Consider the following 17,404-nt stretch of genomic DNA (forward strand, 5'->3'; position numbering starts at 1 on the left):
CTCATCTACATCTAGGATAGCCTGAGGATGAGTAATTTTTTTTGTGAATTTTCATTTTTGGGTGAACTATTCCTTTACTTCATGTTTGCAAGTTTAGCTCAATCAACAGTGTTAGATATTTAAAGAAAAAAAAATTTCCTTTTTTAAATCAAGATTACAGTGAAACATTTAGAGTCCAAGTTAATGGCGCAAATTTTTAAAGGATTTAAAGTAAATAAAATCAGTGATATTTTTACACTAAAATAATGTTAACACATATTATGTTTTTCAGCTGCAGTACTGAAAGAGTGAATAAGTTTGTTGACTGACTGACATATTTACCATTATAACCCAGAACTCCTATTGTCCCTAAATGTAGACCGGGACTTGATTTTGTTCAGTGGGAATTGATCGGATCATTGTTGTTTGCTATTGCTGGGATCTCGTGCGAGTGACAGATCACTGCACACATCATCAAAAAATAAATAAAATGTTGTTGCAAGGGGGAGGGGAAGTTATATTATTTAAAGATTACAAGGACACATGATTTTTTTTTAAAATAATGATGTGCATGAATAAATCCTTTATAATAAACACTGCAATATTCCATTTAAAAAAAATGAAATTGGTGACTTGAAAAGAAAAGGTGGGACAAGTAACATTATGCCACAAATGCTGTCGATTTAAGCTTGCACTGAACCCGTAATGTTTCTTTAAATAAAGAAAAAAGTCCTGTTTCCATTGTTTACAGTATTAAACTCCAATGACATCAAGCTAATAATGACATCAAGTTAACGACCTGCTGCACCCCTTTCTCAAACACATGCAGGACTCTACACACCCATAGTATGCCAAATCTTTCATTTGCCTTAGGTTATCACCATTGTACTTGTATTCCATGAAGCCGAAGGGATTGTTGAAGTGTGCTAATCGATTCCATTCTGCTACGTTGAGTAGACCTTTGTACAGCCACAGCTGAACGTCAGGAAGAACAGCCTCCTTGAACTTGGGATCCTCTGTGTTTTGAAGGGACTTTGGACAGGTCTACGGAAAAGGTGATTTTTTTTTCAAAGGATTAAAAGGATTTCACAACTTCACAGTGAGAATGGTATTGGAGACGAAAGACTTACAGGTTTTCTTGCTTCATTGTTTCGCAAATAAACATCTTCAAAATCCCACACTGGAAGTTTTGTAAAATTTTTCTTATAGAGAACCGGAATAGGTGTTATGTTGATTTCTTGCTCAGTGGAGTAAATTAGATTTTCACTTTTGTACAAACTAGTAGTTCCAAGTTGTGATAAAATCAATGCAGCAATGACGACAGTTTTGCTAATTAGGAGGAAAGTGTACAGCAAAAACAGGAATAAACTTTTTGTGGTAATCCAGACAGACAAATATCTAATAAAACAGTAATAAATCCCATATAGCAGTCATTAGAATATCATACTTACACCTTATAAGACAAATTTTTAATATTTGCAAAAGATTCACTCATTTTCTTACCTGTGAAACTGTTCAGCGAGATTCATCCAAAGCACTAGATAGAGCAGCACGCAACAAGTCAGAATGAGACTAATAACAGCCCAAGCTTTCTGCATATTTCATGACCAGTTTCCACTCATGCTATCAGTCTGGCCCGAAGATCACGGGCATCCAGTATGGTTTTCTGGCCTTGACCCAGATTTTTCCAGATTCTCTGAATCTTTCTGATATTGCTCCACTATTTTTCGCCGCAGCATTGGGGGAATTGGTGATCCTCTGCCCATCTTGACTTCTGAGAGACACTGCCGCTCTGAGAGGCTCTTTTTATACCCAATCATGTTGCCAATTGACCTAATAAGTTGCAAATTGGTCCTCCAGCGGTTCCTTATATGTACATTTAACTTTTCCGGCCTCTTATTGCTACCTGTCCCAACTTTTTGGAATGTGTAGCTCTCATGAAATCCAAAATGAGCCAATATTTGGCATGACATTTCAAAATGTCTCACTTTCAACATTTGATATGTTATCTATATTCTATTGTGAATAAAATATAAGTTTATGAGATTTGTAAATTATTCCATTACTTTTTTACTCACAATTTGTACACTGTCCCACATTTTTTGGAATTGGGTTTGTATTTACAGTAGGAAATTTACAAAATATCTTCATGGAACATTTTTTAAATTTTATTAACTTTACTTAATATCCTAATGATTTTTGGCATAAAAGAAAAATCGATAATTTTGACCCATACAATGTTTTTTTTGGCTATTGATAAAAATATACCCAAGCGACTTAAGACTGGTTTTGTGGTCCAGGGTCACATATTATGTATAATAATAAGCAATAAATACATATATACACATATAAGTAAAAAACAAACCCTTTTTTGGTTCATTGAAGTCACTGATTTCAACTTGAACTCTCCTTAAAATGGTATTTGCATCTATAATCCACATAACCACACTCTCAAATAGAATAGAGTTTAAGCTGTTCTTGTAAATCACTCTCTGTCACCTCACCAAACGTGTCTTGTTTGTCTCTGAGCAGCTGAAAGATGGCAGCTAACTGCTCTCGCTGAACCCTGAAACAAAACACATACACTTTATTAAATACATATCACAGATGCTCAGTCTGTAACATTATTACCTACAGTTGTGGTTATAAGTTTAGCGTGAAAAGACAGTCACTGCTGGAAAGGTTCAAATATGCAAAAGATTCTGGAGAACCAAAGAATGTGCAGGACTTGGAGGATTTTTCTGCACAAAAGTGAGCAGTTTAACAAGGCACACATAAAAACAGTCATTGATCAGGTAACGCCACACAATATTGGGAATTAAGTGCATGTATACTTTTGAATGGGGTCATTTGTATAAATTCAGCTGTTATTTTGTCTTGTGGAATGTGATTTTTATGATCATCTTATTATCATATTAACATTTTGCAGATTCTGCAAGATAGACCTCAACTGTAACTGGTGCTGCAGAGATTTTCATTTATTTCTAACCTATATATATACAGTGGGTACGGAAAATATTCAGACCCCCTTAAATTTTTCACTCTTTGTTATATTGCAGCCATTTGCTAAAATCATTTAAGTTCATTTTTTTCCTCATTAATGTACACACAGCACCCCATATTGACAGAAAAACACAGAATTGTTGACATTTTTGCAGATTTATTAAAAAAGAAAAACTGAAATATCACATGGTCCTAAGTATTCAGACCCTTTGCTCAGTATTTAGTAGAAGCACCCTTTTGATCTAATACAGCCATATATATATATATATATATATATATAGATAGATAGATAGATAGATAGATAGATAGATAGATAGATAGATAGATAGATATATTTATGCAAAGTGATGTACAAATAAAACGTGAGCAGTTTAATTTAGCTGAGTTAAAATAATCAAATTATTTTACATCCTATCCAAATAATAAACTCACATTCGTACAGGTATGACGTGCTTATCCGGGTCTAAAGGAACAATTGGCAAACAGAAAACGAGCCTGAATAGCCTGAAGCCTTCACTATGTAATGGTGAGTTTATCTAACATGACCACTGAGGTGTTACAGTGTGTGCTGTTCAAACAGAAAATGTCTTTTGTTTACCTATTTGAATAATCAACAAATGCTATGAAATAATGCAAACAGGAGCACATTTGAAACTATGTGAAACTACAATATTGAAGTGAACATGCCTAACAGAACTGTTTGCAGACTATTAAAGAAAATGTATTTTAAAATGTTGGTTATGGGTGGAGTGAAAACATTGAAATTGTTTGTATGGGTCATATATCATCAAGATATTACAATACATCATTTGTCTCTCTGAGAACAAACTAGAAAAGCAAAATACAAAGCAAACAAAAGGTAAGACTTTATGAATTACTCAGAGTGAATGCATTTGCATTATACTGAACAAACATGGAAGTAAAGACATTTATAATGCAACAAAACAATTCTATTTCTTTTGAACTTAAATTTAAAATTATTTTATTTTTTAAATAAAATTTTCAACACTGATAATAACAAGAAATGTTTCTTGAACCAAATCAGCATATTAGAATATCACAACAAGTACAAATTACATTTTAAAATATATTTAAAAAAAAAAATTTCAAGCAAATAAATGCAGTCTAAATGAGCATAAGAGACTTCTTTCAAAAACAGTTTTAAAAAATCAACCCCAAATCTTTGAATGATGGTGTACATTGTGGACAAAAGCCAGGTATCCTCCTGATACTGGTTAATGTTCTTACTATCCAACAGCATTTTAGCAAGGATTGCTGAAATTACAAGACATTCAGTTAAGAAGAAATCACCTCTGCTCTTCCTCCAGTTCTTCTCTGGTCATCATCTTCTCAAGCTGGCAGGTCCTCAGCATGCCAGCCATGTACCTCAAGGGTTTCTTCTCAGCATCTATTGCAGAGTGGAAGTTATGGAGTGACAAACTTACTTACTTAACCAAACAGTAATACTTGTGAAGCCTGTAAAATTAAGATTTTGTCAAAAACTGCTCAAACTGAACTAGATTTTTTTTTTAGAAAATTAATATTAAATTAGCCTTGTCAGCAAAATTTGCCTTGAACATTATTTGCATTAGTATTGTTCTAGGGCATTTTTTTTATCATCTTCATTTTTAACACTGACTCACTTTTGTGACACACGCAGGGGCGTCAGACAGGGGTTAACTGTGAAACATAGTTTGTGGGGCCTGGAACATGATTTCAACCAAGGGGGGTGCATGATGCGTGTATGACATCATGCAGGAAATTACAATACGTATTAAGCACTATACCAAGACCTGTGAAGAGGAAGCAGACTTTAGCATTTTTTTTTTTTAAAAAGTACTTATGGAAATAAAATGCTTTAAAATAATATAAGTAAGGGCAAACTGATTGTAATGTTTCAGATACTTAACTGCATGTTATTAAATAAAAATGTACCGTCATTTAAATTTATATTAAATGCAATTACTCTTAAACCAATCCACTTACACAAACATAAAATAGAATTGAAAAAATGAAAATAAATATTTAAACTCTGTACTTCTCTTCTCTAGCTTGTTTTCCTTATCTGGTTGTGTAATTAATCTGGTATTGTGTACTATAACAACTGTTGGCTCTTTAACAAATTGATTTGTTCCTCTTTTGTAAGTCACTTGCGATAAGCATCTGCTAAATGCATAAATGGAAATGTACGTGCCTTTTTACCCACTTAAGTAGTATATTTTATATGTTATTTCATAATTACTTCTATTGTCTTTGAAATATGGTTGCTGAATGTACTGACAAGCATTTATGCAAAATATTTATGCTAGAATATACTTTGATGTAATTTAATTGAAACTTGTATGTCATGTATTTAAATTATTTGTAATTACACATTTGTAATGATGAAGTGGCAATAAGTACATTTGAAATATATGCATGTAATATCAGATAACAGCCTACAGTTTAAATTGCATGTACTTTACAAGTGCTTTAGTATGTTAGTCAACACATTCAAATAAGAGTACAGTACTTCTTTGTACAAGTATGACAAAATATCATTAAATGATAACAATGAGTTAAAATGTTCTTTTAGTTTGACATTGTTACAAAGTGCACTTTTTAAGTGCACATGTTAAAAAACGTAGTCATAAGTGTCTCTTTAAGTTCACTTAAAGGGTTAGTTCAGCCAAAAATGAAAATTAGGCTGTGTTTTACTCACCTCCGAGGTATCCTAGGTGTATATGACTTTCTTCTTTCAGACGAATCCAGTCGGAGTTATATTAAAAATGGTCTTTGATCTTTCAAGCTCTATCATTGCAGTCAGCGGGTGTTGCATTGCTTCAGTCCAAAAGAACTGAAATAAAAAGCGTCCTTTCATAAAAAAAGTGTCTCACACGGCTCCGGGGGGTGAACAAAGGCCTCCTGTAGCGAATCGATGCGTTTTTGTCAGAAAAATATCCATATTCAAAACGTACTAATCACTTGAATCTAGCTTGCGCTCACTGTTGTAAACTGAAGCAGTTCCCGGGGAAATGACGTATGAGGTCGGCGTTGCGCATGCGGCGCTCAGAAGTGATGCACGCGGAGAGATCGAAACAAAACAATGGTCACTAATTAGAAGTACAAAACGAGGATTTGTAAAGAAGAATGTTGGGGGATTTCGATATAAGCCAAGAGGAGACTGGTTTTCCTTTGCTAAAGTAAGGAAACTTTGCTTCTTTTGATCCTGTAAACAAACGTTGATTTTCACGAGACTCATGCGTTATCCTCCCGGAGCTGCTTCTGTGTACAACTGCTGGCGCAAGCTAGATTAAAGTGATTATTACGTTTTGAATATGGATATTTTTCTTACAAAAACGCATTGCTTCGCTACAGAAGGCCTTTGTTCACCCCCCGGAGCCGTGTGAGACACTTTTTTTATGGAAGGGTGCTTTTTATTTCAGGTCTCTTCGACTAACGCAATGCAACACCCGCTGACTGCAATGATAGAGCTTGAAAGATCAAAGACAATTTTTTATATAACTCTGACTGGATTCGTCTGAAAGAAGAGAGTCATATACACCTAGGATCCCTCGGGGGTAGGGATATGCCGGTATCAAATTTTCATGTTGCGATTAATTGCTAATGCTTTTATCACGGTATGCGGTATTATCACGGTATTGAAACTTAGTTTTAAAAAGTGCTGTCATAATACAGTATAACAGGTTTAATAACATTTTTCTTATAACAAAAATAACTGAACATTTAAATGCAATAAAGCAATACAGAAAAATGTATAAAGTTAAAAGTTTTACAGATTAAAGTGCAAAAGAACTATAAAGACCAATAGGTATCCCTTTACAATAAGACCTCATTAGTTAACCTTAGTTAATGCATTAACATTCACAATGAGCAATAGCTACATTTGCTACAGCAGTTATTAATCTTTGTTTAAAAAAAAATACAAGTCTTAGTTCATGTTTGCTCATTAAATAACACAGTTGCAACTTTCGATTTTAACAACATGTTATTAAATAAATATTGTAATTACCTAAGATTAATGAAAGTTCAGAAGAATTTTTCATTGGCAGTTTATGTTAACTAATGAATTAACTAATGTTAACTAATGAAGCCCTAATGTAAAGTGTGACCAAACAATAAAGAATCAAAACACTTTCAAACAATATCTAGGGCATGTTGTAGTCCAGATTAAAATGTAAAAAAAGTTAAAAAAAAAAAAAAAAAACAGCTGCATTTAAATGAATTATTTTATTATTATTATTATTTCTGCAGAGAGTGAAAGTGCGCTTTCATCCAGAGCGTCTCTCACATGTTCCGCCATGTGCTTCTCGTCCGCGCTTGTTTACGTCAGAGTGCGCACTCGCAGCATACAGCAGTGTTGTGCATTTTGACCAGTTGATGGGAAAAGTATTCTTAAAATGCATTCAAAATTCGGAATAATTTGTAATATATAATTATTCACGGTATTTAGATGTGCCCACGATAACAATATCGTGCATAATCATTACCGTGATATATCGCATTACCGAATACCGGCACAAGTCTACTCGGGGGTGAGTAAAACGCAGCCTAATTTTCATTTTTGGGTGAACTAACCCTTTAAAGTGGCTTTTTATATATTAGCAAGTACAGTTTTTAAAAATATACTTTTAATATTTTAAGTACACAACAAGTGCACATTTAATACAAAAAGCTATAAATATTGATTGAAGTAGCATCGGTGGTGGAGGACAGAGGAGCCTCTTAAAGAATAAGTTACAGGTCTGTGAGAGCCAGAAATCTTGCTTGTTTGTAGGTGACCAAATACTTATTTTACCGAGGAATTTACCAATTAATTCTTTAAAAATCCTACAATGTGATTTTCTGGATTTTTTTTTTCTCATTTTGTCTCTCATAGTTGAGGTATACCTATGATGAAAATTACAGGCCTCTCTCATCTTTTTAAGTGGGAGAACTTGCACAATTGGTGGCTGACTAAATACTTTTTTTCCCCACTGTATATTCATAGTCAGAGGTCAAAAATACTTTAATATAATACTTATGAAACAGTAACCCAAACAATTTGTAATAATAAACAATAATAAGACTGATCAACAGAAAGCTAGTAAAAAAAATTTTTTTATTATTATTATTATTATTATCATCATCATCATCATCATCATTCTTATACCAGGTGACTGAGCATAATCCCTCAAGGCATTCCTTATCCCAGACTCGGAGGAATCCTCTCCCCAACCACTGGAGGTGTGAACTGGAGAATCTGACTTGCAAACTTTTTCCACATTATCTGAGTTTGAATCCTGAGGAGAAGATAGAAAGAATAAAGGGTTCATTAGAGAAACTCCAAAGAGAAAGGAAAACTTGAAATCGCATCATATGACCCCTTTAATGCTTTCATTGGTTCGTCATTTTCAGTTGGATTGTAAACTATTACAAAATCATCCATAAAGCAGAATAAATCCTTACCTTTACAAGTTTAGTTTTATCTTTGGCTTTGAGGCTCTTTGCATTAGATTTTGGCGGAATGTCCTGTTGATTGCTTTCATTATTTTGTTTTTCATGATACTGTGTGGAAGCTCCAGGGTCTGGACCAGCTCTCTCCTCCACAACAGCGCTAGTTTGATGGAAGCACTTTGACGGCGCAGGAGCTTTATTTCTTCCCATAAAGACTGCTGCTATTATAATTGCAAGAAGCGTAAACAGCATTGCCTGCCAAAACAAATCTGAGGTTCCATCCATCTTATCTATGAATGAACTTTCGTTTTTCGCAATAACTGTGCGTTTATTATTAACTAACGCTGACGTGGGCGTTTTATTGACTTCTGACTTGGGTATTTTAATAAATGCATATTTCAACAACATGCAACTGCGACGAATTGATCTGTTTTTGAAAACACTACATTTGACTCTATAGATATGTACATGCAGAATTATACGCTGATTTTTTTGCAGCTACTCACAGCGGAAGTTCTGATTTCAAAATAAAAGCTTAGGAAACAAAAAACAGCCATTACAACGTCAAAAACATGCTTGCATTTTTAATACAGAGCAGTGTTGGGGAAAGATACTTTTAAAAGTAATGCATTACAATATTGCATTACTCCATAAAAAAGTAACTAATTACGTTACGTAGTTACTTTTTATGGAAAGTAATGCGTTACGTTACTTTTGCGTTACTTTTTAAATCTGGACAGGGCTTGCTTGTATATTCTTAAAATAAAAAAGTTCTATTTTTGGCAAATATAAAAGACTTTTCACACCAAAAGTGAAATGAATAAGCCTCAGGCTGAAGGGAAAGTAAATTTACGTCCGTACAGTAGAATGCAGAAGAAGACATTTCAACACACTTCAGAAATAAAAAGCACACATATGTTTGTCTAGAGTAATTTGTGCTTATTAGTATGGTTGAACTGGATCATCGAAGGTCAGAAGCAAAGACATTGGTTAATAGAATGGGATTAAATACATAAAGGATATTTGTGTTGTTTAACATTTAATTATTGCAGGTTTGCGTCATATTCTGAGTTGCATTATTTTTATTCATTTTGAGGAATACTGAATCTATGTTGTTGTTTTTTTGTGTGAGTGAGATGAATTAATGCATATTAATATTTATTTTAGAATTACAGTAATATCTTCTGATTTCTCTCAACATGGGGACAGGAGAGCTGTCAATCAATAAATTGAAAAAAAAGTAACTTGCGTTACTTATTTGAAAAAGTAACTCAGATATTCTCTTCTAAATTAAAAAGTAATGCATTACTTTACTAGTTACTTGAAAAAAGTAATCTGATTACGTAACTCGCGTTACTTGTAATTCGTTACCCCCAACACTGATACAGAGTATATAGGCTATATGAATGAATATGAAACGGAATATTTACAGAACATATATAAATGTTCAGTTAAAATCTTGTCTTTACCTTATTTGTTGTGAGGCAATCCTGTTTAAAATATTAATGAAGTAGAAATATGGATATTTTATTTTTTCCAAAAGTCTAAAAATGCATTTTCACCAGCCATTCCTTTAATAACTGCATATCCATCACCACTCTTATTATTGCCACAAGGACACAGGAACCTTTGGAAAATATAATCTGTTGACTTTTCTTAAAATGCCTGAAAATGTACACCTGGAGTCATTAGCTTGGAACATTTCCTTACATCAGCCAATACTTATCTGATCTGCATAATGAAAATATGTTTGCCTTTAAAAAAGAATGGTTTAATGGGGTCATTTATCTATTTTCAGCTCCACTAACATGTTATATGTCTAGTACAAACCACAGAGAGTGTAAATAGATTTGACACCTACGATTGTAAGAAAAAGTAGCCTTATCAGCTTTTATGCCTCATTATTAATTGTTTAAATGATGTGGAAATAAGTTGTTGTTCTGGTGTTAATGTCAGTCGCACTGTATAAAAGACCAGTGCCGTTTGCTGTAGACTTGTGCATCAGTTTTAGCCAATACAGGGGCCAGAAGCAGAACCATCACAACAGGACCAGAACTAGAAAGGGTAGGTCTAAATCTATTTGCATTCAGCTGTTTTGTTGTCAGAGGTGCTGGATGTTTGATATCTATTTTTCTCATCTGGTTTGAAGTATTAAAGGAGAAATGAAGGTTGCAATATTTATATTGGTTTTGATATGCCTGGGCTGTGCATGGTCATGCGCGGGATCCCAGCCTCTTGATAGCAGGTAAGAAAATAATTAAGCATCATCAGATCATTTTCGAATACAAAACGTACATACTGTATGCATATAATGTGGTAACATTTTACAATAAGGTTCCATTTGTAAACAGAAATAGTTATAGTTATATAATATGTATAGTTCACCAAAAAACGAAAATTGGCTAAACATTTACTCACCCTCGGGCCATCCAAGAAGTAGATGAACTTGTTAGCTCATGGGAACAAATTTGGAGAAATTTAGCATTACATCACTTGCTCACCAATGGATCCTCTGCAGTGAATGGGTGCCGTCAGAATGAGAGTCCAAAAAGCTGATAAATGTAATACAAAAATCCACAAGTAATATACGCAATCCAAAAGCAGTGTGTTTGTAATAAACAAATTTATCATTAATACATTTGATTTTAAACCACCCCTTCTGGCCAAAATGGTCCGTGACACTTCCTCTATTGGTGAGCAAGTGATGTAATGTTAAACTTCTCCAAATCTGTTCTGATGAAGAAACAAACTCATCTACATCTTGGACGGCCTGAGGGTGAGTACATTTTCAGCAATTACTTTTTAAGTTTGATTAATGCATTAACTAACATTATAAGTGTTACCCAAATGTGTATGTACAGACAACAGAAGTCACACAACAATTAAAGAAAAGCTTATGTTTTGATTTTATGCTCTGTTTTTAAAATTTCACTAATAGCTCACGAAATGAAATCCAGAAGTTTAGCCGCCGTTATGCTGAATCAACCATTGCGAGTGACATCAGCAAAATTGTGGACTCGATGGTCCAGAAAAACTTTGTAAACTTTCTGCTCAATCAGAGGGAGAAGAAAAGTGAGTAAGTTTGGGGAAATGGGCAGCATGTAGGCCCATGTTACAATATTCAGGCTTTATGAAGCACCAGGCAGGATCTGATGCTTGTTTCTACAGACCAACTATAGAAGATCCAGACACCCGCATCTTCAATGACCTGCTGAAAAAAGAGTTTGTGATGCGGATTCAGAGAAAAGGCGATGCATTCAAGTAAGTTGCCTTCTATAAGTGAGACTAGTTGTGATTTACCATGTAAACTGCATTTACCATATTTTTCTTCCTTGGCCAACAGGAATCAATAAAGCTAAATCGAACATGCCTCTAAAGCGCCTTGGAGAACAGACCGAATCCAAGTTCGATTTGAAGAGTGTACTGGAAATGTTTAGTAAATCAATGTACTGAATGTCATCTATCTCTAAATGAAAATCTCTTAATTATAATTAAATTGTTTTTCAGAATCATAAATTGTGGTTTGTACTTTATTTTCATTACTATTAGTCACCCAAAAAGGAGTCACTTGTGGGTTGAACATACTTTTTACCCTACTACTGATCCTGTCCTCACCACTTTGTGAAATATATCCAATACGAAACACATTTGAACCATCCAGAACATCGGGCTTGATGTGTAAACCTTGCCATGCACATGGATTTGAACAAATAAAACATAAACGGTGTAAATATGTGCACACTCTCTGGGCCTTGTGTGCACATTCTTTCACTGATGTGGTAGAACTGATGAAGTAAACATTGATTTCCATTTAAAGGGGTCACATGATGTTGCTAAAAAGAACACTATTTTGTGTATTTGGTGTAATGCAATGTGTTTATGCGGTTTAAGGTTAAAAAAACACATAATGCACATTATTGTTTCTCCTCTATGCCCCGCCTTTCTGAAACACAGTGTTTTTTTACAGTGTGTGTTTAGCGCTGTGATTACAGTAACAGCATTGTGTCCCCACTGAGTATTACAGGAAACTTGTAAGAGAACTTTAGCATAGTATTAGCATCGGTCTGAAAAGCGAGGTGTGCTCTGATTGGCCAGCTATCCAGTGTGTTGTGATTGGCTGAATACCTCAAGCGTGTGACGGAAATGTTACGCCCCTTACCATACTGTGTTTCCATGTGTCCCGGTGCGACGAGACAAAACCAATAAAACCCATTACAAACAAGGCATTTGTTGCATCCAGTGGGGACATAATTACTGATTATAATGACTTATGCTGTATTTTTACGCTTTGCGTTGCGTATTGTGCCGCGTAAACATAAAACCATGTCTGCATTTGTGATCAGAGAAATGACAAACAACAAGCGCTACTCTACACTGCTCAAAACTCGCGTTTGAATCATCAGTGGCAAATTCTTTAAATATAAAAAACTTACTTACAGGCTGTGAGTCAGAAGCGCCAGACTGTCCTTGCAAAGTTGGAAATGCCCCACTTTATAGAAAATTATGTCCTCTTTTGGAAGGCCAAACAAAGTAGTTTCGCTTTCACAACGAAACACACAGCGGCTTGAGTGAGCGGCGCCTGGCGGATTTGACTAAGGAGGCTTGCGGCAACCACATGTGACGACCCCGGGCTGGACTCCGCTTCGTCCACGGTAAAAGCCGATCCGGCGATCCACTGCGCAAAGTTGATGTATTTCCTCAGCGACCAGAACGGATCATCTTCAGGCATGACGAAGCTGATATCATCCTCTTTTGGAAGGCCAAACAAAGTAGTTTCGCTTTCACAACGAAACACACAGCATCTCCACAACATGATGGCGGTGGCAACAATACTACAAAATAAAAGTTATGCCTTCTTTCTTTGCGTGAACATTTGGGCGGCGTTATGCAAATCTTCCCACACAGTGACGTAGACATGTGGGGGCGTGTTCAAACGAGGCGTTTTAGGAGAGCGTGGGCAAATCTTAACTTTTATAAAGAATATCTCTTTGGATTTGAGACTTTAGTCTTTGCAACTTTACAGATCCTCTTTATGCACCAAGAGCTTGTAACACTCCAAAGAGAAAGGAAAATTTTTAATCGCATCATATGACCCCTTTAAACTCATTTCAGCACATCGCATCAATATCCAGAAATCATTACTAGAATGGTAGGACATCTAGAGGTGAACATATGAAGCTACAGGTGAAAAGGCCACATATTAAAAATACATTTCACTTTGAACACAGACAGACAGACAGCTTCAGTGACCCGAATGTTGTTGTTGTTTTTTCAGTGTAAGACAGCAGCAGCACATTCTAACACATGAACAATGTGGTAATAAACTTGATTGGCCTCAGATTTACAGAATTTTTACTGGAGGAAGTGATCCTTCTTGTCTTCCACCACCTGTATATGTTCTTGATGCTCAAATTTTGAGAGGGAGATCATCCTCTAGGTTCTGTACTGTATGACTTATTGAACCTGTTGTGTTTGTTGATGAGCAGGTGTTTCATAGATGGATCACTGGCATATTGTACAGTTTGTATTTTCTCCTCTTTTCTGATTTTCATGTTATCTTTCTCTCCCAGTTTACAAATGAGAAGAAATCCCTTTTGCTGGTTGATTTTGCTACTGCATTCAGGCTCCTGTAGCCTACATCTCTTCAATTTTGCTTGCTTGTTTTTGGGTCTTTGTTTTTTTTTCTAATCTGTGGCTTTTGCATTGTTTGGGTCCACTGTTCATCTTTTGCAGATGGTGGAGTTGCATATTAAGTCTTTCTCTCCTTCTTTTCTTGTCTCAGATCCAGCTCTACGATCATTTCACTCCCACTCTTATGCTTTTCAGGAATTTCATCTTCAATCTTGGTATTGTGTGCACTGCTGGTGTCCATCCAAGCAAGTTTAGCCTTTGCTGGTGGTGGATTTGCATCTTGACATTTTGTAGTTGAAGGGTCTGTCTTTCTTTCCTTTTTTGTCCTTCTACTCCATCTTATCAGGTGCCACCTGAATTGTCAACGGTTCTTCCAGTGGTCAGAGATGGCAGTGAGATGTTGAGGTTCTTCCTGAACCATCAGTGGTTGATCTACTGTTGGGGAGGAACGTGGCACTCATTTCACCTCATCAGGTTGCGTTTGCTGTTCAGGTTCCTCAAGTCAGTAATGGCTTTTCTGCTGTGGTTGAAGAACATGGAAATATTTTCACTCCACCAAGCGGAGTTTAGCATTCAGGCTTCTCTACCTGAATCATCAGCAGCCACAGTGAAGAAATATGCCAATATTTCCAGCTCAACAAGAGAGTCCTCAGTCAGAGCCTCTCATTTTCTCCATCTCTGTATCTTCTGGAGTGATCTGGATGGGCTCCTTCTGAATGGTGGTACATTCTAGGTTGCCCTTACTGTACTGTCTTGTCTGTATACTGTCTGCCCTTTCAAATTAATTGTTTGCTTTGTTTATAAAACTTATCTGACCGCTTCACTCACAACAGGGGCGATTCTTGAGTCACTGAACAGAAATCATCTTTTGAGCTAATGAGCTGATACTGACAGCTTTTAATGACAGAGTCACTGATACAGTGACATGATCAGTGGCATAGCAAGTCAGCCCCAGGCCCATATGCAAAAACATACATTATAGGTTAATGTGGGCTCCAATGCTCCTTATTGTGGTCTTTTCTGACTATTCATTACATGACTATTCACAAGTTTTATTAACGATATAAATGCTTGGAAATTATATTTAACGTTTTCAAGTCTAGTCATTATTTGTAGTGCACCAGCCATCCAATAATCACAATAATAAGCATTTTGTTACTTTCAATATAACACAGTATCCTTTATTTTCTGTCAATTTTATCATGAAATACAAACAATAAACGTGTTTAATTTAATTCTCTGGGCCTTTCTTTCAGCAAATTCATCTGCTATGTCCTTGGTGTTTTATTTAAGGCTTTGTGTATATTCTCAATGGAAAGAATGGCTACTTTCGATAGTCTTTCAATAAAAGAAAATTTAAATGAAAGAAAGAGAATTAAATCGGTGCAGGTGTCGCTGAAGCTAGATGTGATACAGTTTTTTCAACTAGCCAGCTACCAACCTCACAGGTTTTATTAATTAATTAATTAAATGTTTGTTTTTTTTTTGAGAAAATAGCTGTGGTGCAGTAACCCTGAATCTTACAGGGTTAGTTCACCCAAAAATTAAAATTCTGTCATTAATTACTCACCGTCGTGTTGTTCCAAACCCGTAAGACCTTTGTTCATCTTCAGAACACAATTTAAGATATGTTTTATGATATCATCAAAAGATTTCATAAAAAATATCAGATTTCATAAAAAATATCTTAAATTGTGTTCCGAAGATCTTACGGGTTTGGAACAACACGAGGGTGAGTAATTAATGACAGAATTTTCATTTTTGGGTGAACTATCCCTTTAAGGACATTTTCATGCGAAAATTTGATACAAATCATTTTCAAATAGGCTAATAAATACAGAAATGGTTTATTTAATTTGTTTAGAACATAATTTGAATCATTCTATAGTTCATTGAAAGTTTGAAGAGTAAAGAGTGGAAGAATAAAAACTAGCATGAATAATTGCCATTCGGAAAGTAACAGAACAAATGACCTGGTAAAACTGTTTATCGTAAAACATAAAAAACAACAACTTTAATGTGACTTTAATAAAAAAGGAAATGTATTACTTTGAATAAAAATAAACTCCTGAGAACCCACCATGTATATTTTTATTGCTAAATATGATCCCCCCCAGCGGATGATGTAGCCTACCTGTTCTCATTGCTGACACGTTTCTCTGTAGTAACTCCGTGGTACTTTACCTGGTGACCGGCACGAGTTTGCACCCAGCTTCACGTGCAGACCCTCTGTGTTATATAAAATCACGTGAATTCGGTATAGTTGCCAGGGGGGCGTGTAGAGTTGTAAATGACCGGTGTGTGGTGTGGTGTGGTGTAGTGTTGTGTGTGTTGGGGGGGGTGACACGGTTATTGACAGCAGGAGGGTGGGGTGGTCTAAAATGAGCTTTAATGGTTTATAGCAGAGCCATGGAAAGAGAGATTTGCGTCAACGGAAGTCCAAAACGCTCGATCGTCACGTGATTCACGTAGACCTCAAGTAGTTCCAGGAAGTTCATAGCGGGCAATTGAAATACATTGAGTTAGAGAGACAGAACTGTGATTTTTGGTAATTAGTAGACAATAAAATAATTTATTTACATTATTTATAAAATAATGTATACGTAGTATATATATACTGTATATAGATGTAGTTATATTAGTGTTGTTTTTAAAAGATAAAATCCTCTAATATTTGAGGATTAATGTGGTCAGCTGTCCGTACCTGCCTTGTTAACATATTTTAGGCTTTAGTTACCATGGTAAAAGTCCGTGTTTGCTATATAAACGACATCGTGGTCTTCTGCCAAGGTAACTTCAGCCTCTCTATGTAAATATAATTATATGTGCGTGTGTGTGTTCTTGCAACTTGCTTGTTAGTCAAGTTCAATCACAAATATACTTTACTTTACTTTTGTTTTACTAATCTCATGGTAAATGTTAAGTTTGTTGTCGTAGAAAATTCGTTCCAAATAAATGAAGATATTTTATTAAGTGAAAACTAATCTTGTTCAATGTTTTTGATTCTTGTGCACCCCTCAGTTATTAATATATAAACATATATTTGTAGTATATTCCAATTTAAAACATTTAATGATATATTTTATGCATGTTGACTTTTGTTATGCACTTATTTACAGCAATCGATTTATACATTTATAATAAACTATAAAGCATGTTGTCCTTGAACAGTCTCCACTATAGTTTGCTGTGCTGCGTGGGAGTGCTCCAGTCACTCACAGAAAGGATGGTTTCCCTACTGATCTGGAGAGGAGAAAAAAAATGTTTTGTTCAATTCACATTTATTTGTATAGCACTTTTTAATATACACATTGTTTCAAAGCAGCTCTACAGAAAATGAATGTTTCTACATTAC

General features: G+C 35.2%; 2 protein-coding genes across 2 annotated transcripts in view; both read right to left on the reverse strand.

Moving 5' to 3' along the window:
• The window catches only part of st6galnac1.1 (ST6 (alpha-N-acetyl-neuraminyl-2,3-beta-galactosyl-1,3)-N-acetylgalactosaminide alpha-2,6-sialyltransferase 1, tandem duplicate 1), a 13,278-nt gene extending 11,675 nt beyond the window's left edge, over nucleotides 1-1,603 (reverse strand). Inside the window, exons 1-3 of the mRNA XM_016270486.1 lie at nucleotides 1,483-1,603; nucleotides 1,110-1,308; nucleotides 861-1,023 (exon numbers count right to left, since the gene is read on the reverse strand). Coding sequence (XP_016125972.1) covers nucleotides 861-1,023; nucleotides 1,110-1,308; nucleotides 1,483-1,577 — 457 coding nt within the window. The 5' untranslated portion in view covers nucleotides 1,578-1,603. The remainder of the gene's footprint in view (nucleotides 1-860; nucleotides 1,024-1,109; nucleotides 1,309-1,482) is intronic.
• Nucleotides 1,604-2,376: 773 nt separating this feature from the next.
• On the reverse strand, nucleotides 2,377-8,879 carry LOC107584204 (matrix-remodeling-associated protein 7-like). The gene is made up of 4 exons (XM_016270709.1): nucleotides 8,431-8,879; nucleotides 8,135-8,264; nucleotides 4,294-4,390; nucleotides 2,377-2,545 (listed from the first exon to the last, which is right to left on the reverse strand). Exons 1-4 carry the CDS (start codon nucleotides 8,824-8,826, stop codon nucleotides 2,431-2,433), a joined length of 738 nt encoding a protein of 245 aa, XP_016126195.1. The 5' UTR covers nucleotides 8,827-8,879; the 3' UTR covers nucleotides 2,377-2,430.
• Nucleotides 8,880-17,404: the final 8,525 nt, after the last annotated feature.

This window comes from Sinocyclocheilus grahami, unplaced genomic scaffold (genome assembly GCF_001515645.1).
Source record: "Sinocyclocheilus grahami isolate Dianchi unplaced genomic scaffold, SAMN03320097.WGS_v1.1 scaffold57.1, whole genome shotgun sequence".
NCBI lineage: Eukaryota > Metazoa > Chordata > Actinopteri > Cypriniformes > Cyprinidae > Sinocyclocheilus > Sinocyclocheilus grahami.